General features: G+C 35.6%; 1 protein-coding gene across 2 annotated transcripts in view; it reads left to right on the top strand.

Moving 5' to 3' along the window:
* Nucleotides 1-22867, top strand: part of LOC306863316 (arf-GAP with GTPase, ANK repeat and PH domain-containing protein 3-like) — a gene marked incomplete at its 5' end in the record, with an annotated part of 172460 nt that overhangs the window by 129339 nt on the left and 20254 nt on the right. For both annotated transcript variants that reach the window (XM_079406570.1, XM_079406569.1), the window contains 4 exons: nt 8264-8425; nt 17721-17875; nt 17950-18040; nt 18786-19008. In XM_079406570.1, coding sequence (XP_079262696.1) covers nt 8264-8425; nt 17721-17875; nt 17950-18040; nt 18786-19008 — 631 coding nt within the window. The remainder of the gene's footprint in view (nt 1-8263; nt 8426-17720; nt 17876-17949; nt 18041-18785; nt 19009-22867) is intronic.

The following is a 22867-nucleotide window of genomic DNA, read 5'->3' as shown; positions in this document are numbered from 1 at the left end:
TATGTCTGCTGTGTGTGTGTGTGTGTGTGTGTGTGTGTGTGTGTGTGTGTGTGTGCTTTGGAATTGTATTCTCAGCATGTATCAAACGTCTCTTAATTATCTTGTGTACTTCACTAGTGTTTTGTTGTGTACAGTTTTATAAAGGAACTGGGTTTTTACATTTTCTGAAAATGCAATTGCTAGGATGTTCAAGGTGGTTACCAATGTGTTGTTAGGGTGTTCTGGTGGTTGCTTGGTAGTTTTCTCACTCTGTTGCCATTTTATGCATAGAATCCGCATTTCCACATTTGTTCTAATTGGTTGTTTCTATGCAGTTGCTAGAGTGTTTTGAGTGGTTGCTTGGGTGTTGCTAAGGTGTTCTGGGTGGTTGCTAGATAGTTGTCTTACTCCATCAATCATTGTAAGCATAAAATCCTAATTTCTGCATTTGTTTACATTGGTTGATAGCATGTTGCTCTACAGTTAGTAGGGTGTTCTAGGTGGTTGCTTGGTAGTTGTCTACACATTTGTTCTGGTTGGTTGCTAGCATGTTGCTATGCAGTTGCTAGGGTGTTCTGGATGGTTGGTTGGCTGTTGCTAAGGTGTTTTAGGTAGTTATCTAAGCATTTGTTCTGGTTGGTTGCTAGCATGTTGCTATGCAGTTGCTAGGTTGTTCTGGATGGTTGGTTGGGTGTTGCTAAGATGTTTTAGCTAGTTGCTAGGTAGTTGTCTACGCATTTGTTCTGGTTGGTTGCTAGCATGTTGCTATGCAGTTGCTTGGGTGTTCTGGATGTTTAGTTGGGTGTTGCTAAGGTGTTCTAGGTGGTTGCTAGGTAGTTGTCTACACATTTGTTCTAGTTGGTTGCTAGCATGTTGCTGTGCAGTTGCTAGGGTGTTCTGGATGGTTAGTTGGGTGTTGCTAAGGTGTTCTAGGTAGTTGCTGGGTAGTTGTCTACACATTTGTTCTAGTTGGTTGCTATGCAGTTGCTAGGGTGTTCTGGATGGCTGGTTGGGTGTTGCTAAGGTGTTTTAGGTGGTTGCTAGGTAGTTGTCTATGCATTTGTTCTGGTTGGTTGCTAGCATGTTGCTATGCAGTTGCTAGGGTGTTCTGGATGGTTGGTTGGGTGTTGCTTAGGTGTTTTAGGTGGTTGCTAGGTAGTTGTCTACACATTTGTTCTAGTTGGTTGCTAGCATGTTGTTATACAGTTGTTGGGGTTTTCTGGTGGTTACTAGGTATTTTTCTTGCTCGACTGATCATTGTATGCCTAAAATCATTATTTATGGATTTGTTCTTATTAGTAGTTAATATATTGCTATGTAGTTGCTAGGGTCTTCTGGATGGTTGCTAGGTAGATTTCTTATGTGGTGGTCACGTGCATAGAATCTTCATATTCTTATTCATTCTGATTTTTTGTTAGTATTTTGCTAAGCACCAGGTGATTTTCTTGTTCTTTTGATCATTTTATGGATAGAATGCTTGTTTACACATTAATTGCAGTTTTCTGGATTTTTTTTCTCTACTGATCATTTTATGCATTGAATCGTCATAATATTGGAATTATTACAATTAAGTGTGATGAACTGCTTTTAGGCTACATTCGGTTAGCATGTAGATTAGCGTGCAGCAGCTGAGCTAGTCTAGCAGTGTGACGCTAATCTGAAGTCTGCCGTAGTTAGGGGCGGAGAAGACGTCTCCCCCACGGAGCTAGAGGAGGCAGCGAGCGCAGGGAGTTTGATTCCCACTCTCGGCTGTAATGAAGTTTGACATTTCGTTTGGAGAGAGCAGCGGCGTGTGCTACCCATGCCTTGATTAGCGCTCTCTAATTGACAATAATAAGAAGGAAGTAGTGATTGTGTTCTGCACACTTTTCTCAGCATTAATTGCAGCCATTGGCATTGATTACGGACGGGGGCTGCTCACACGGCAGCCGTGTCAAGGGGTAGGAGTGGAGGGAGGGGGGCGTCATCGTCTTCCTTGCAAAATTACCGTCCATACCGCTAGCTCTCGAATTAGCGACTGCGAGAAATCTAAGTTTCTCCTCACGTACGCTGGAAGAAAAAATTGAGAGCTATTAAGAAATGAATTAATGTTCTTTGTTCACACCCTCCAATCTTCCCTGGCTCACCCACAGACCTCGTCTCCAGATCTGCAGCGTAAAGTGCCGTTTCCCGCGGGGACGCTAACGCTCGCTAATCGCAGGTTAGCTGACCACCTTATTTCCTGCTGCTGCCTGAAGAGCGGCCTCAGCTAAACTCAGATTAGGCTGTAAATGCATTCAGGTTCCTTGCACACTTCAACTTACCTCACCTCAGACTTCTTAAGTTTTTAGAGAGACTTTTTTGGCTTGTTTTCCAGGTAAAATACATTTACATGTAGCAACACTGCAGAAGATTAAGACTTGTTTTCAAAGACTATCTTAATACAAGTTCACTTTTGCTTATTCGCTTGTTTTAAGTATAAACCAGTTAAAAAATCTCATAGATTTCATAGACATATTTATATATTTATATATATATATATATATATATATACATATACGTGTGTGTGTGTGTGTGTAAATATGCCAGCATGCTAAGAAAAAATAAACTTCAAGATACAGTCTATGAAATCTGAGATTTATATATATATGTTAATCGCACATTTTTCTGAAATTAATCGTTATTAATCTCACCTAATATTAAAGTTTTTAAATATACTTTTATATTGCAATAATTTTACATGCAATCTTCAAATTAATGTAGAAACAACATAAAGATAGTGTACTTTTATACTGAAGGCAAGTATCACTGATACCAAGACTACTGATGTCTCTATGAAATAGATTTTTTAACCATTGATTATAGCCATTCAGCATTACAATATAAATGAGAGCTATCAATTTTAACATTTATTTGACTTTAAAATTAAAAACTTTAAAATTAAAAGTATAAATTAAATATAGATGAATCCTTAAAGCTACAAAGTTATTGATTTCTTCTTTTTTTTCTATGGTCTATGGCAGTGGTTCTCAACATGCGGCCCGTCACGAATCCAAATGCAGCCCACCAAATTATTTATTTATTTCAATAAATGTAATCGTTTAGATATCATAATATTTAGGCTATAAATCATATTATAAATCTGGTTGGTTTGTATTGATGACGTAATATGTAAATGACATGCGTGCGGCCCGTGAGACTTGCACTTGGACCATAGTGTGGCCCGGTGGAAAAAAAGGTTGAGAACCACTGGTTTAGAGTTGCCGCTGTTAAACATAACTTGGATCTGACACTCCTCATATTATGTGTGTGGTATGTTATGTGTGTGTATATGTATGTGTGTATATATATATATATATATATATATATATATATATATATATATATATATATATATATATATATATATATATATATATATATATATATATATATATATATATATATATACTGTATGTGTATATATATATATATATATATATATATATATATATATATATATATACTGTATGTATGTGTGTATATATATATATTGTCTATTTCAAAGACTGTATTTTAAAGGGGTCATATAATGTGATTTCAAATTGTCCTTTCTCTTTGGAGTGTTACAAGCTGTTTGTGCATAGATAAGATCCCTGAAGTTGCAAAGACTAAAGTCTCAAAACCAAAGAGATATTCTTTATCAGAGTTAAGCCACGCCCCCCTAAAACGGCTCATTCAAACACACCCCCACATGTCTACGTCACAATGTGGAAATATTTGCGTAATGCCGCCCAAATGTTCACACAAAGAAAGAAGGTGTGGTTTCAGTAACCGCAGTAGTGTTGATGCAGCTGTGTCACGGAGAAGCCGTGTGTTTCTGTGCAAAAGCACTTTATTTGGCCTTCCGAAAGTAGATGCATTTAGGAATCATTAAGATTACTTACAACAGAACAGCCACAACCCTGATGTGTGAATTTGTGCAACACATTTTATGGATGACTGTTTCGTGAACCAAGGAGAGGAGGTAATTCTGACTTTGCTATGACAATCTGGTGCTTCTGAATCAGCGATTGTATGTTTTGTTATTAGTTTATGTATTTGCTATTGACTGTTCAAATGAGGAGTTTTGCGCGTTGTGTGTGTGTGTGCATGGGTGTATGAGAGAGGGAGACAGGGTCAAATCACAGTGGTTTCTTACTCGCAGCTTGTGTACTGCAAACACATACGAGCATCATCACGGTGTCTGTCACGCGACTCTGTTCCCCTCTCGGGGCGTGAACTGATAAAACTAAGGGCATTATTAACTGTCTTTATATTTACTTTGAAAGCTGAAGCTCATGATTATTTTAAGGGGCGTTACATTTCTGACATGTGCTTGTGGTATTCGGCCAATCACAATGCACTGGGTCAGCTGGCCAATCAGAGCAGACTGCGCTTGTCAGAAGGAGGGGCTTTGTAGAAAACGACACGTTTGAGAGAGGCGGGGCATAAAGGACCTACAGTAATGTACAGTATATGAAAAATAATGTGTTTTTTAAACATTAAAGCATGTCAACATATTCTGTTACACCAAATACACAAAATAAGCATCTTTAAAATAGCATCATATTACCCCTCTAAAGAACATTGTGTAATATTTTCACACCAAAAATATGTATGTTTAGGGAACTTTTCACATATTTTGGCAAAAAAAAACAAGCTTGTCAGCTATTCAAAACTAGTCTGTTAGGCAAACAACTATAGCATTAGTCAGAATGATATAGTATAATTATTTTACTGGTCCTAAGCCTCAAACATTATTATGGAGCCATGTCTATTAAATAAATGTTCTTAAGTATTCTGATAAAGAAAACACTTTAATAAACATGAGGTCCAAAAAGGGAACAATATTATGGTATAATAAAATATATAGAAAAGGTGGAAACAAAATGTTCAAATTGTCAAAGGTATATATCCCTGATACATGAGATACTAAAGGGCAGTCAAATCAAAAGATCACAGTGGTTACATTTTGAAAATATACAGACTAGCTAAAAGTGAAAAAAATCTAATAATTAATCAAAATTTAAATGATAAAGTACCATAAATATCAGTTTAATTCATTTCCATAGTATAAAGGCCTGTTTACATCAAGGGTGATAACTGTAAAGATAACGATAAAGATATAGTTCTAAAAATCATTTTCAGTATTAAAGAATAGCCGAGTCCACACCACAGCTATAACGGCACAGAGAAACGATATCGTTGGAATCACTTTCAGAACGATTTTTTCCAGCTGATGAACAATAAAATCATTGACAACCAATTAGAATCAATCCTGTTATAGCAAGCTCGAGAATTTTAAGAGGCAGACGCACATGCGCTTAAAATAAACAGACGATATCGTATGGTGTGGACGCTAATATCGTTATCTTTATAGTCATCGTTCTTGGTGTGAACAGTGTTGAACTCAAAGCACCACATGATTTGCAACCATCTACCGCTGTACCTTGGTACTTTTTCGTTTAGTGATGACTCTGTAAACAGAGGTTCAGATGGGTGATCTGACAAGGGCAGCCCTTCACTGTTAACTTCAACCTATACACACAATGCCACCGCTGTCACAGCCGGAGCTGGGTGCTCTTCACTGAGAGTGTGTGTGTGTGTGTGTGTTTGTGTGCTTGTATGTGCGAGAGCTTTTGCATGTGTGTAGTGTGTGAACAGTATTCTCAGAAGCCCTCTACCCCCAGCTGTCTGCTGTAGCTAATGATTGGTCCCAGGGGGGCTGTTGGGAAGAGGAGTGTAGAAATTGAAACAGACGTTCGCGTCCCTGCCACAACGTGTGTGGCAGCTGGGAACGCTGCTTTGCCATTCATACGCGGGAGGGAGAGCAGACTCTTAAAGTCATGAATATCAATGGTGAACACAGAGTCAGTGATGAAGCATCAACTGCCAACCTGCCGTGTTTCCAGCGAGCTCATATCACTATATCTGCTTTGTAGAGCCTAAACGGCACTCATGGTAAACACGGTGATCTTGGGAAAAGAAGAGGCCTTAAGTGGGGGGTTTGTGCTACCACTTATGAGCATGGCTGAGGTTTTTTTTGTTTGTTTGTTTTTAGTATAACTGACAGAAACGGTCTAAATTTACAGATTATACTGAAGTGCATTTTTACTAATTATATCCAATGATAGTACATTTTCATTTTATTTAGAGACTATTAATAAATAATATTTAAATCTTAAAATACTCAAATATTGTTGGTAGTATCTTTGATTAATTAAAAAGGCATTTAATGTTTTTTAAAATTGGTGTCAAAGGCAATCATTTTATATTATTTTTTAAAATTTATTTTTATATATTTTAAGTAAATGTAATACAATTTAATTATTAAATTATAAAAATAATAAAATAATATACAGTTATCATGGTAGAATCTTTAATAATGAAAATAGATTTTAATATATATATTTTTGTATATTTGTATATGTATATTATTTTTGTGTATTTTGCACAAATATGTATCTATATGTACTCAAAATTCACTAATCATTTCTATTTAAAGTGAAAAGTGATTAAAATGGTGAAAAGTGCCTTGATAACTGCACTTTTCCTTATTAATTAAAATATTAATGTATACATATAAACCCATAATCTTGACATTTGATTAAAGAAATTAATTTACAAAAAATTCATATGTATATTGTCCAGATACCACAGTAACATTATCATTAGGATGAATCTTTCTTACACATTTTTGATAAAGATAAAGCAACAATATTGATTGAGAATTATCGTAATTGTGTAACGAGGCTAATTGTTAAACCCTCTAATTTGTCTCTTGCCATGTGTAATTAAGCTCAAATCCCACAGTGCATTTGAGTAATCCTCCGCTTCATCATTTATTCATTATCAAGCTGTTCTTATTAAACGCCTCAATCAAAATTATTAACCGAGTCTTATCAATAAAACAACAAATTGTGTCGGTTTACCATATGAGACGGTCAATTTTTTGAACTTTTGCAGGGAAACTGAAGTGTTAAAGGTAGCATTAGCTAGACACTAAAGTCGTCGGTGCCTACGGCAGATCGGGTGGCTGTAGTTTATTGTCCTGTACCCCCTGCGCCGCCTCCATCTCTCTCTCTTTAAAGAGCATGCTAGCCCAGCGATCCCTCAAGGTAAACCCTCAAATTACGCCTAATGTTCTACACAGGCTAATGGTTGTTGGTGCCATTAGAATATGCGTTATTTAGCTCCGCGGGTTTCAGACACTCCCAGACCCGAGTGTTGTGACACACACACACACATTTGCACGCACACACTCTTATATACCCCAGGCCTGTGGAGATGAATGGAGTTTGCAACACTACAATGAGCTTTTGATGCCAAGACAATGGAGGAGGCTGCCCGCATCTGACACACTGTGTGTGCGAGAGTGTTTCTGAGGGCCGCTAACAATATGGGGTCCACTTTGCCGGGCCCCTCTGCCCCTGGGCTGGTCGGGGGTTTTGGGTAATAGTGTCCCGAGGGCGCCCAAAAATGATGTGGAAGTGTCATGAGGCTCAGAAAGATGGCCGTGGCTTCCCTACTGACACCCCCTTTTCTTACCGCGTCACAGGAACACACTAGCATGGAGCGGCAGGTTAATATCGCTTCTGAACCTTACGCCCAACCCAACCTCTCGGATGCTCGTGTGGCATCTCCCATTACAGCGCCGGTCCTCGGGCAACAGCAAATCATCATTTGTTACTCACGTGCACATCCCCTTCTCGTCAAGCTAATAGAGGTGAAACGGAGGTGTGGTCCAGCTCTTGTTTTTCTCTGTGGTTGTGGATCTTCACTTGTGCTGTAAAATGTGGTGGAAGTGGGTAACCAGGGTCCAAAATTAAGGAAAAATCATCTGTCGTTGAACTATAACCTGTTTAGGAGATGATATAAGTTCATCAGTTGTGCTAGGAAGCAAAAAGTTTTGGGTTTTTATTTTATTGTTGTGTGTGTGTGTGTGTGTGTGTGTGTGTGTGTGTATATATATGAAGAGTTAATTAGCAAAAACCGATAAGTGAGCTTTAATCTTGTAAGTTACCTGTATTTTTTGGGTTATATTTGCTTAATCAAAACAAATAGTTACAATTGTATTATATAATATAACAGCATATGTATTAATTTTATTATTGTTGTTTTATGATTTTCTTTAAATGTGAAATATAATAAATATTTAATATAAAGTTGATACAATCTTTGGCCAGTAAGGAAAAAAAGGAGCAAAAATGTTTGACGTTTGACTGTAAGGATTTCAGGTTTTGTCATCTTTGGTTGAGCTTCATGTCTGTTTTCTTTCCTCCAGCCAATGGGATGTCAGATCCTCTCAGCTCCACCCCTGGCATGAGCAGCGCCACCAGTCCCAAACTTGAGCCTCCACCATCACCTCATGCCAACCGCAAGAAACACAGACGGAAAAAAAGCACAGGCATCACCAAACCGGATGGCCTTTCTGCAGGGAATGAAGGTAAAGGGATGCAAAAGGGGGCAAAAGGGGTAAAGGGACTTCACTTCACTTCAAAACTGGACAAGTTTGTGTTATTTGTACAAAAAATTGCCATTTACTATATCATCTATATCTCACTGTCCCATTGGTAACAACAACACAAACACCAGTAGTTTATGGGATATCAGTAACAGTTTTAGCATTTGTAGACTTGTTTTAGGTACAAAATACTCGTGTATATAAAAAAAAAAAGTCCAATTGACCTGTGGCTAATAAAATAATTAAATATTTTTCTGAATTAGAAATCTTCATTGTTGATTCATTGTTTTGTGCCACGTACAACAGAGATGATGTGTCATGAAGACGGTGCCACTTGGGTTTTATTGCCCGTCCCAATGACAAATACAGTCTTCTAATTGGTTGTTATTGAGGAAACAAAAGTGCTTCCCTCTGGCTGTTTTGGTGCCAATAGGCAAAATCCATCAACTGGATGGACACCGTCCATCAATGATGATGACACAGACGCTTCCTAATAAAATTGTTGGGGTTTTTTTGGACAACTATTTAATAAATCCACATATAGCCTATGTGCATCTTTGAAGTCAAACAAAAACACCACAGTCAATCACTTAAATGGTAAATAAATGTCTGTAGGTGATATAAAGACAGATTCTGTCAACATTTAGGGTTTGAAGAAGGATTTTTGTTTAATTTTCATTCGTTTCGGCTATTTAAATGCGACCAGGATCAAGTTTAATTGTGTTTTTACATGAGCTCAAATCGCCTCAAATGATCCAGCGCCACTATTGTGACTCTTTTATTAGTTTTAAATGTGTATGGATGACATTACAAGCTCAAGGGATCGCAAACGTGGTCATTTCCCATCGCAGCACGAGTTAAAGACGTTCTTAGCGCTCGTTCTGTCTCATTACGCAGTCAGTTCCTCAAGAGTACGAGGTCTAAGCTCTGATTTTCTTAAGCTTGGCTTGGTCATCTGGCGGAATAACAGCGGCTGAATGTGTGTGCGGACGCAATTTCCATCATGAACATCGTCGTTTTTGCCTCTGTACAGCCTGAAAGGTTCTATTAGTGCGCGCTTGTCTGTTCTAGTGAGTGCATGCAGAATACAGACATATTGCTTAAGTATGAGAATCACTCACATGGAGCAAGTTGTATCTGCTGAAGGCAGAGGAGTGGGTGGAGGGGGGCGCTTGGATCCTTGAATAAATTGCTATCAGTTTATCTCATTTACGGGGCAATCAAAAGTGGCGAATGCTGGCAGAAATCAAATTTTAGCTGTTGTGAAGCATCATAAATCAAATGTGCTGTCGCTCTCTAAGAAGGTAAGGCAACTTTTTCGTGCTTTGCTTTGAGCGAACGTCTCTGGGAAGTGTCCGGGAGATTTATACAGCGCTGATTCACAAATAGTCTCGTTTTACGCGAACGTCCACAATTAAGACATGCTTAGACAACTAAATGAAGTCTGATTCATTTTAGTTATATCAGAATATATCAGACTGATACCTACCTCTCTCACTCGGCACGATTCCAAATATTTTGTATACTAAAATATTATTTATTGGCTATTACTTTCATTTTTTACTTTCATCGACGTAAAACATCCTTCACATCGGCAATAACAGCACAGTGAGGCGGTGGTGGCGCTGAACGCAACAGATCGGACAACGGAGCACTGTAACTTTTTACACGTTCCTTTAACTGTATTTTATTTTGATAATGAACTGGTAGCAACCCAGCTAACAATTTTTGGTTCCCAGGACGTTCTTATTTGGTTCCCAAAAAAATTACGAACTGGGAACGTTCTGTGCTTGTTGGGAATGTCGCAAAAATATGTGTCTTTGTGCGCGAGGCGCCAGCGCGATATGGCCAGACCAACGCTGGTTGGTTATACAGATGCAAGACATCATTTAAAACTGTCAAGCTATTGTAAACAAATAAAACTCTAAAGCTTTTGCAAGATAAATATAGCTACTTTCTGCCGTCTCGTTTTCCTTTCCGAGAACGTTGAAATGCGTCACAATGAACCGTAGGCCTAACTCAGCATATTTTGTTTTCTTTCGTTTTGTTAATCAGTCAATGATTTACGTGAAATATATTTAGTGTATAGGCATAAATATTCCTTTTTATGTAAGCCTATAGTTTTATTGTGTTTTCTCCGTTCACAGAAGCGCCGCAGGTGCGTAAGATCTGTTGAATCCATCTTACACTGTCGTCGGATAAACTCTAACGCCGGTGTTCTGAAGATTTGTGCTACCCTGTCAGTTTTTGCTACCTCCCATTAAAACAGATGGTAGCAGAATTCATTGCCATTGCGACTAGAGTTCACAGCTGAGCGCGGGCGGGCATTTCACTCGCTGGATGCATCAGCATCATATTTGCATAGTCTGTACTACTTGAATTCGTGATTGGTTGACAGCAAATTTCAAATATTAAATGGAACGATAAAATAACGTTATTAACCGGTTAATGGCCATTTCAAATTTTGGATTATTTTCGGAACTATAAAATTTGATTTAGTTTCTGTTTCCGGTACTGTTCCAGTCAAAATTTAGTTTGTTTCCGGTTTTTGTTTTCGTTCCTTGAACCGGTTCAGAGCCCTGGTATTACCACTATTACATTTTAATTTAATTATTAATATTGAAATATTTAAAAATAATATTTATTTTATCTCATTATTATTGTTATTATTAATAGTAACAATTATTATTTTAATTTGATTTGTTTTTATATATATTTAAAATTATTACATTTTATGTTTTTAAATATTTCATCTAATCTAATCATTATTACTGTAATTTTTTTGTATTTACATATTTAAACTTGTACAATTTTAAATACTTTTTAAAATATTAATTATAAAATCTCATTTATTATTATTTGTGTTATATATATTTAAAATTATCATTACATTTTGTATGTAAATGATTTAATCTAATTAATTATTTTTATGTTTTTATTCTTGTAGTCTGATCATTTAGTTAGTATTGTGGCAGAAAATAAAACTATTTAATATTGGTTCTGCATATCAATAATCAGACATTTGAACAAATAAATAATCAGTATATAAAATAAGCAATATGGAACGATCTTCCAATCATTTAATCAGTTTCCTGATTCACTTTTGCTCTAAATACAAAGTATTTAATTCTATCTTCTTTTCTTTTTCTTTTTTTTTGTTAGTTTTTGTACTGATATAATGATGTCCAGGTGGCATTACTTGTTTTGATTCTCCAGGCTGATAAATACACTTGCCCAGCTTCCAGACAGCCTGCAGCAAATGAAGCTTCATGTGTTTTTAGACCGAATGTGTTGGTTCCTTGAAGCCCTGCGTCTCTGTTAGACCTTGTAAAGAAGATAAATGCGACTGCATGTACTGTATATATTTGTATATTCACATGCATCAGATCATTGTTGGGGTGTGTTTATGTCTGCATTTACCTTCAGTTCATTGTCTGAAGTGCCGTGTGTGTAAGGGGTGTTATTGTTTACACTGTGTGTGCGTCTGATGGAGACGGTGAGTGCGTTCTCGCCTCCTCAGTGTTTGGCCCGTATCCCCCCAGGCCCGTGTCAGTAATGGGCGCGTGCTGATTGCTCTAATACAGGTTAGGAATATTGCCTTTAATGATGTGTAAAATGAGCAAACGCTGCCGCTGACATTTACAGATGGCACAGGCAGGTCTGGTTCCTCCCAGCTGCCCGTTAATTCTTAGACACCAGCTAGCATCTCTATAGGCTCAGACCTGTTTAATGTACAAGCGCACATGTGTTGGATTCAAGATAGTCACCCATTGGAGTTTGTAAAGCAACACACACGCACACACACCTTGACTTAAACCCCTAGCGGCTTTGCACGGCTCTGATGTGATGGATTTGAGGTCGCGTGGCCGCATGCTCTGACAGAATAGCAATCGGGTCACACTGGCAGGTCCAGATGTGGTACTGGAGCAGGCGTCTGACCCGGAGGGCGTTTGGACTAGAAGCATCTGCCTCCATTAGATGGGATGCACTTGAGCAAATGTTGGGAATTCATTTTCCTCTTCTTCATTCTCGCTTTCTGTGCTAATTTGCTTAGATTTTTTGGGGGGGAGGGCTTTTCAGGTTGTTGGAACAGATCTCAAATTAAAGACCAAAATTAACCCTAGTTAGTGTTTCAATAAATGTTATTGGTCTTATTGTGCATGATTTAACAGTACATATTATTAAAAAGAAAAAAAATGCTTTATTCCTGATGGATGCAATCAAGTCCCTGAAATTAATATTGTTTTTAAGCAAGGATGCATTAAATTGATCAAAAGTGACATTAAAGACATTTTTGTTTATGAAAAGATTGCTGTTTTCAACATTGACAATAAGAGGAAATGTTTCTTGAGCATAAAGTTGGCATATCAAAAGGATTTCTGAAGGATCATGTGGCACTGAAGATTGGAGTAATGATGCTGAAAATTCAGCTTTGCATCACAGGAATAAATTACATTTTAACATATATTAAAATATAAAACAGTTATTTTAAATTATAAACAATTCCACAATTTTACTGTATTTTAAAATCAGCTTCGGTGAGGATACAAGACTTTAAAAACATTTAAAAAAATCTTACCAACACTTAACCTTTGAAATGGACGTGTATATTGTGTGCCTGAGTGTGAATGCGGTGTGAATAGAAACATGAATGAAAGATCACAAGGGCCAGGAGGAGAGGAGGTTGTAGATGTTATCTTTCTTTTATTGTAGCATATTAATTAAGGTAAGTTGTTTCTGCCCTCTTTGCCTCCAGTCCCTCAGATTGGATTTTAACTGGATGTAGTCAGGCAGAACCTGCTCTGCTCCGTCTCATTACTGCTAATTTCTGAGCACCAGTGGCTGATTGGGAGCTTGTGTTATTGCACATTTTATATCAACAGAACTCTGAGTCTTTGAGTAATTTTTGTAATACAATGCTTACGTTTTTCCTTTAATGCACTGCATTTTCACTTTTATTTTCTATTTTTATTTTCTTTTATTTTTCACTTTTATTTTCACTAAAGTCACACATTTGGGACATTTTCCTTATTTTAGAATAAGATAAAAGTAATTGGTTCTATAAAATAATGCATATGAACGTATGGAAACGACCAACAAATGTTAAACAATTTAAATATCTCATTTTTGAGCTTTATCTTTGTTTAGGTTCTAGGACTGATTATTCTGAACAATTACTCAACCTCATTGCATCCTGGGATAGTTGTGATGCAAGTGTTTCCTCCTAATTTAATTTTCTTTTTTAATTTTAAACTAAATATTTAAAAAAAAAATTTTTAACATAAACCAATTTGAAGTATTTTATACTTTTTTATCTCATTTCATTTTATTTTATTTTGGCTTTTGAACTTTTAATTGCTTTGAGTGGAAAACTGTGACCTGTATATAAACCCTGTATATATAATATTATATTTGAAGCCTAACATTTGAATTAGTTAAAACAAATTGGTATTGTTGATCCTGACATGCAACAATTAATGGTCCATTTTCTCTTTTTTAACTGTCAAGTGATTTTCTTTTTATTACAATGAACAGCTGGTAATTTGGATGTGAATTATGAATTATGAATACTGACCACTGTATATAGAGAGCAGAGAAGGATAGGATATGTTTCTAAACCTAGTGTGCCTGTCTAGACAGCATTTTAGTGCATTCAAATTCTAACTAGGCAGCTCACTAGATTTAGCAATAAACTTTTACACTCCTTTTTATTCAAATAAATATTACTGAAATAACAATTACTGTGATTTGTGCGCTGCCTAACAACTAAAGCACAAAATGTATGTCGATTATCCTCTATTCTCTGTGGTTTCAAGCTGCTGACATCAGAAACAGAGTTTTTTAATAATTCCATATTGAAATTACCTGTTGTAATGGCTAATTTATCAGATGGCCAGCCAACAGAATAATTGTCTTGTGTTGAGATGCAGATGTGTGTAATCGTTGGACAGTGCAAAGCAAGATAATTGTGTCGCTTTTCATAATAGCAGGAGAGACACTGTATCACCACAGCCAAAATATTACCCAAATACAAAATGTGATCCTAAAATACAAAATCTGTTGCATTCAAGGCGTTTGCACGATCTGCTTATTACTAAAATCAAAAGTAAATATTCTGAGTGTTTTAATTTGTGCTAAAAATGAAATATGTTTCCCCTATTTTGACCACATTTAGGAAAAAGGAAAGGAGGGGGAAAGGGAAGTGGTGTGTGGCCAAGTATGGTGACCCATACTCAGAATTTGTTCTCTGCATTTAACTCATCCAAGTGTACTCGCAGTAGTGAACATACACCCGGAGCACCTCAGTCGTGGTATTGAAGGTGGAGAGAGTGTTGGTTATTCACTCCCCCACCTACAATCCCTGCCAGACCTGAGACTCGAACCCATGACCTTTGGGTTACAAGTCCGACTCTCTATCCATTAGGCCACGACTGCCCCGTAAACAACAATACTAGGAACAATAGTACTAAACTAGTTCTAGAGAGCTTTGTGCAACATATTTATCCACATGAATTGTGCATCCCGTCATACATTTGTGGTTGATTTCCAGCAAAAAGAAGCATGAAATGTAAACAAAGAAGAGAGATCAACTGGGGCGACAGACCTTCACCCTTTAGTCCTTGATTTAGACACAAAGCTGCTGGCTCTGTATTGATCTCTGACCTGGAGTCAAGTCCCGTGAATAAATCGGATAATTGAGGAGGGTGTCAAACTAATTGTATTGTTGCCGTTCGCTTGAGGCCATGCAGTGACAATCATATGCATGTGTTCGAGTTATCATATGGAGATTATTGATTGGAGATGAGAGCAGACAGAGATCTATATACTTCACTTTCAAGATAAACCGCTGCCTTAAAACCACGCTCAACATTTCATCTAAATTTACAGTTATGTGTGGAGTTTTTATTTAGTGATAGGTGGTGTGATTGCAGAAATGTCATCTGGTAGAGACTTTCTACCATGCACCATTTCATGTAAATTTTTTTATGAATAATGGTATCTTTTTCTTTTATATTCATTAAGTTCCAAATAAACATGATAAATTTAAATTGTAGTTTTTCTTTTTTTTATTATGTATTTGATATATTATTTCATAATTTCTTGATAATTCATGAAAAATTCTTTAAAATATAATAAATTGTATATTATATTATATTACAGCTAACCCTGCAAAAAAAAATATATACACACACACACACACACACACACACATATATATATATATATATATATATATATATATATATATATATATATATATGCAGTATCTCACAGAAGTGAGTACACCCCTCACATTTTTGTAAATATTTTATTATATCTTTTCGTGTGACAACACTGAAGTACAGTGTAAAGTAGTGAGTGTACAGCTTGTATAACAGTGTAAATTTGCTATCCCCTCAAAATAACTTAACACACAGCCATTAATGTCTAAACCGCTGGCCACAAAAGTGAGTACACCCATAAGTGAAAATGTCCAAATTGGGCCCAAATTGTCAATATTTTGTGTGGCCACCATTATTTTCCAGCACTGCCTTAATCCTCTTGGGCATGGAGTTCACCAGAGCTTCACAGGTTGCCACTGGAGTCCTCTTCCACTCCTCCATGACAACATCACGGAGCTGGTGGATGTTAGAGACCTTGCGCTCCTCCACCTTCCGTTTGAGGATGCCCCACAGATGCTCAATAGGGTTTAGGTCTGGAGACATGCTTGGCCAGTCCATCACCTTTACCCTCAGCTTCTTTAGCAAGGCAGTGGTTGTCTTGGAGGTGTGTTTGGGGTCGTTATCATGTTGGAATACTGCCCTGCGGCCCAGTCTCCGAAGGGAGGGGATCATGAATGCCAACATGTACTGTGACATACTGAAGCAGAGCACCTGCTTCAGTATGTCACAGTACATGTTGGCATTCATGGTTCCTTCAATGAACTGTAGCTCCCCAGTGCCAGCAGCTCTCATGCAGCCCCAGACCATGACACTCCCACCACCATGCTTGACTGTAGGCAAGACACACTTATATTGATATATATATATATATATATATATATATATATATATATATATATATATATATATATATATATATATATATATATATATATTAATATTATAATATATATTGATATTATAATATATATTGATATTATAAACATATATTGATACTATGTACATATATTGATACTATATATTGATACTATATACATATATCAATAATTAATTATTATATTATATTTTATTATAGCCAACCCAATATATATACATTTAACCCTGTTAAATGTATATCTCGCAATGTACAGGAGAGATTTACAAAAAAAAAAAAACTGGGTTTGGCATGTGACTTTGATATTTCATAATTTCTCTAAAAGTAAGACCTCAGTAATGTGCTAATGATCATTTACAGTGGGCGTTAATGAATGGTGTTATGTTGTGCGTTTTAATTCTAATAAACAGCCTTTTTTCTGTAGAACAACTGCAGTGATTGAGTCTGTGAACTTATTTTCGCCTCATGCAGCTTCATTGGCTATAATACTCACGTGTGTAATCATCGTCCCGTACATATCAAAGTAATCATGGTTTTGAAATGAATATTGAGCAAATTGCAGAAATGATGGTCTGTTTTTCACCTTTCGCCCCTCATTTGAGCTCGGTAGAAACGTTGCAGCACCTCGCGTGTGTTTTTGCTATGTGGAAATTACTGTGACCAGAATGATTAACCCACATTATATTCTATTTAGGCAGCTGCAATAATAATGAGTCTTCACTGGTAATGAGATAAGTACTCTAATGGATGTATTTACCTTTTTAATCACTTGGATTTTACGATGCTGATGAACAACAGCAACTGACACTAATCGCAGATACCCATAATGCACCTTGGATATTGGCCATTTAAATGTTTGTATGTTCAGCCTGTTGTGAAGATGATCTCGAACTTGGAAATAATGGCATTTATGTTTTTGTTTCTTTAATCTTCAATTTCATATTTTTTAATAATGTTTTAATTATTTAATATAATATTTTTAAATAAAAAATAAAAATTATTAAAAATTAATGTTAAGCATATACACACACACACACAAACAAAATGTAAAAAAAAATTGATTAATTACATTAAACAATGCACATTTATTAAGCATCAAATATGTTCTGATAATTAGTGTGATCAAATGCAATGTTGTCATGTTGCATAGCATTTTTGCTTTCATTGTGGACACACACATCATTTCAGCTAAAAAAATTTAACCTGTATCCAAACTAATCTCCTGTTTGGTGTGTTTCAGAGCAAGAGGAGTCCTTTGAGTTCATCATTGTGTCCCTGACGGGTCAGATGTGGCATTTTGAGGCGTCCACGTATGAGGAAAGAGAACTCTGGGTTCAGGCCATTGAGAGCCAGATATTTGCCAGTCTACAGTCCTGTGAGAGCAGCAAGAACAAGGTAAGATGTGCTCATTTATTATGTACCCTTCTGCTCTTTTCAAACTGTGATATCTGAATTTTTATGCCACGTAGTCTCGATTAGGAAGCCAGAGTGATGCAGTGACCATCCAGTCCATCAGGAATGTGAGGGGAAACAGCTTCTGTGCAGACTGTGACGCCCCCAGTGAGTAAAACATTGAGACGGCACCCATTTCTGAACAAGAAGCGAATCTAAATTTATTAGACGTTTATCCTACGTTTGTCTTTTCCTTTGTTGTATAGTGGCATGAGGTATAATGTGATAAAGTACTTTAACTCTCTGGGGTCGCCGGTATCGCCGGCAAGATGAGCTCTTTTTTTTCTTATCAGTTCAAAAAACAAAAATAGTGCAAAAATAATAAAAAATGTCAAATAAAATTTTACAATTTTTATAATTTAATAATAATAAAAAAAATTCAAACATGTTTTGTTAAACATTAAAAACATAAATAATAAAAAATAACAAAATAAATTAAAAATAATTTTTATAATTTAGAAAAAATAATTTTCAGATATTTTTTCTGTTTTTGTTAGTTCACCTACATTAAAATAATAAAAATAATATAATTTTTTGTTTTAAATAACAAAATAAAAAATGCAATGGAATTTCATTTTAATAATTAAATAAAAAAATAATTTTTCAGGCATTTTTCTTTTTTTAGGTAGTTTCACCCACATTAAAATAAAAAATTTCAGACAATTTTGGGGTAGATTCACACACTTTAAAATAATTAAAATAATTGTAAAAATATGTAGAAATAAAATAAATTATGTAAAATACATTTTTTGTTGGATAGTTTCAAACCATACTTGTATTCATATCAGAGTTTGAATTGCATTAAATGTAATTTTGTTAAGGAAACTGAATTGTAATTGTTTCTTACCTTCAGATCCGGACTGGGCCAGTCTGAACCTCGGCGCTCTGATCTGTATCGAGTGCTCCGGGATGCACAGGAACCTGGGCACCCATCTGTCCCGTGTACGGTCTCTGGACCTGGACGACTGGCCTGTGGAGCTCAGCATGGTGATGACGGCCATCGGGAACGCCATGGCCAACAGCGTATGGGAGGGCTGTGTGGAGGCATACACCAAACCCGGGGTGGACAGCACCAGGTGAGTCACCTGTCCAAAGCATTAGGTGGTAGCCTTGAAAACAAGATTGTTTTAAAAGTAAAACAATAGAAGCTTTAAAGACTTCCTGCATATTTCTGCCAGAATAAAATCTTGATGGTTTAACATTAAAAAATGAATTAAGACAGCCATAAATATTCATATTAGCTTGAAAATATTTATTATTAATTTAAATAGTAATATCTTATTTTTTTAATTTAATAGCAATAATAATTATGATAATAACCATTATAATATAATATAATATAATATCATAATTTTTGGAATGGAAACTTGAAATATTTACCTAAATTATTGCCTGAATACAAGCTTTTGGTCCATTTAAATAATAAATGAACTTCTTAATGAGGCTCTATAAATGTTTCATGTATTAAAAACCCAAATAATGCTGTTTTGCATAGTCAGACATCAAACATGGCAGCTGTAAGTATTTAAGAAAGTGAAGTGTAGTATTTGAAGATTGTACTCTGTTCAGGATGTGGAAGCATATTCAATAAGCATCTCATCCAGTGTCAGTTCCATGATAAATGACTGGATTGTGTCGGAGTCTTCACCCAATCATCGCTCCATTAGTGCTGTTTGAAGAAGATGAGATGTTTCAGGAGATAATAGGGTCCATAGACCATTGTCTGGAGCTGCTCACCTGCTCTGCTTCCAGGCGATGTCTCCAGGTGTTTCCTGCTTTGAGCCTGACACACTCGCTCATGTTCCCAATCTGTCTAATGACCTGGAGAAAAGAGTGTTTTTGGTGGCAATTAAGGACACTATTACAGTCCCAAACCACTCCCCTTGGGGCAGAACTGAGAGCTCTCAGTGGCTCTGACAGCTATCCATCACTCAGAGGGGTGTATCAGTCACTCCTGAGGGTATGAGTCCCGTCAGACACGGCCTGCGCTTTAGTCTAATGCATCATAATGCAGGATTTATTTTAATGCTGCTGAACTCTGGCTTATGCCTTTATCTGTTAGATAAGGCTGAGACGTGATGTTGGACGGCCAGTATATAGCGCATACTTTGTTATGCATATTTGTGTTACAAACATGAATGATGGCTAAAAGTATGTGGCTTGATGAGGAGAGCTGTGCTGCTACTTTTCTCAGCATCTGAACTTATCATTTTCACCTAGTGCATTAAACAAGACGAAGAAGTCCTACAGATTTCAATTGAAGGTTGCCATATTTAGAGACTTCAATATTATTGAGGCTAATATTTATTTATTTTTATATATATATATATATATATATATATATATATATATATATATATATATATATATATATATATATAATTTTTTTTTTTTTTTTTCTTTCATTTATTTAGTTTTTACTTTTTTTTTTTTTTTTTTTTTCAAACTAAAAGCAGTTTGAGAACCACATTTAAAGGTGCTATATAAAATAAAGCTGTGTGTATGTATGTATTTATTTAAGACTGGTATTATAAATGTATTCTGTTTTTATGATGTCTGGTAATTGCATATTATAATTTATATTCCTTTTTTCATTCATGTCATGAATATAACCTTTGATGCTTGTATGGTAATAAAAATTAATTTATTTAATTTATTTTATGAGAGCTAGCATTTTAAAAGTCTAAATAATTGTATAATAATATTTAGTGTTATTACCATTAACTAAAACTATTAAAATATTTTTATCAATTGAAATTAAGCTGAAATAAAATAAAAAATATTTCAATTAAATGAAAATTAGAAATGTTGCCTTGGCAAATACCTCTAATAAGTTTAAGTAGAAATAGTAAAATTACTAACTGGAAATAAATAAAAATCTAAAACTGAGCAAAAAATTAATTAAAAAAGAAAACAAAAGCACAACAAAATGCTAAAAAAAAAAAAAAAAAAAATTCAATTCAATATATTAATACAAATATAATAGTATTTAAATAATACAAAAATAACTGATAACATTATATTATTTTTAAGTGTTATATATGTTATATATTGTCATAGTAATTATATAATATATCATTTTAATTATTATATTGTACAAAACATTTAATTATATACCTGTAGTTGGGATTGGAAAAATTATTTGCTTTTATGATATTATTTTTATTATTATATTATCTGCTTCCAACTGGCCAATCATAATAATGCCAGTAATTTCAGAATATGGTACAGATATTGTGCATTTTCGATTAATAGTGTGTTTAATATCGCGTGATATTATGCAGGTACTTTTGCTGAGGGATTTCAGGGAAATCAGCCTTCTGAATTCTGTTTGTTTCTGCTTGTGTATTCATTTACCTTTGTTTACCAGCTGTAATATCTGAGTGACCTGCTGCTTCATAGTATGCAAGTCAGCGTCAGGATTTCCCTCAGTGGAGAGCGTGAACAAAGATGTAACAACTGGCCTACAAAACAGTGCGTGCAGCAGATAGCGTGTAAAGGAAGATGGCCCTTTCCATCTCCTGACCACCCGGGGTGCTTCAGCTCCCTGTCTCTGTTCTTTTCTCTCTCAGCGGCGAGTGATGGCTCACAGTTATCTATTGAGTGCTTGGCGGGCTGCAGCCGAGTGCTTTTGACTTGATGAAAGATTATTGATGCTGATATCCCCCTCACACTTCAGTCGTCAGGACGGGCTCACTGCCGGAGGAGGGAATGTTTTTCATTGTCAGGAGAATCTGATGGTTCACGGCATCCTCCATTTCTTCTGTTCTCTCGCTCTCTCGCTCACTTATTCTCTCACCCGCTTGGACAAAAACTGAAAATCTCATTACCGTCATAACTGATTTTCCTCAGCCAAAGAGTAATGGGTGAAACATTGGTGTGTATTCAGAGTGCACATTTATTCAATATGTAGTCATCAGGGTGCATTTGTTTATTTTTTTCACAATTTGACAATAATTACTGGTGTATGACAATAATTATGGTGTATATGTGTGTGTGTCTGTATTTATATATATACATATATACATATAAGTGAATGTATGTATATACTGTGTGTGTGTACTTACACACACTTTATTTTAGCATTATTTATATATTATTGTAATTTTTTTTAATATTTTGAATTAGCTTTCATTTTAATTTTTAGTAATCTTTGTAAAATGTAATTTTTTTTTTTATTTGGTTAAAAAAAAAATCTATTTCAGTTTTAATTAGTTTTTTTCCCAGTTTTAGTTTTTGTAGTTAGTACTTTTTGTGTTTCTACTTAAACTTATTTGGCATTATTTGCCAAGGCAATATTTATAATTTTCATTTAGTTTTTAAATTTTGTTTTATTTGCTAAGCCAGGATTAGGCCATAGTTAAATTAGGACATTTAAGTATATAAAGTTTATAAACTTGCTTTGAAAAAAACATTACTGGCGTGCATCTTGAGACAAAACAAAAGCACTGATATATTGTAAGATCAATCAGTGCAAGTTTCTTTCAGTTTAAACAGCTCAGATTTACATTTTAGTCTAGGACTAGGCTTAAGCCTGGACTGTGAAACTGGGGAATGAAATTTTAAAGCTTCAGTTTTGCTGAAGATAGTGAGTCAAAACACAACGCAGATTTACTGAGTCACGATTTGAATGTTTGTTTTTGGTGCACATTGGTCATTCACTCATTGGTATGAATGGGTCATTTGGACGATCAATTATATATGTATCATCAAAATGTGCTTTGACTTCAGTGAGATGAGTAATCAGGATCGTTTTACCTCCATGCAGTCAGGCAGGATTGATTTCAACTCATCACGGAGGTGAAAACTAACATCCGAGTGAGGGTGACAAGTCTTGATGTTCTCCCAGCTCTTTTACAGCCCTGATGACTAATTTAAACCCCATAACACAAGCCATGCGCTGCCGTAATGACCTCTAGATTTACCATGAGCTAA

Source organism: Barbus barbus, assembly GCF_936440315.1.
Source record: "Barbus barbus genome assembly, chromosome: 44".
Classification (NCBI taxonomy): domain Eukaryota; kingdom Metazoa; phylum Chordata; class Actinopteri; order Cypriniformes; family Cyprinidae; genus Barbus; species Barbus barbus.
The sequence above is the reverse complement of the archived record's forward strand: the minus strand, read 5'-3'. Positions and strand labels throughout refer to the sequence as shown.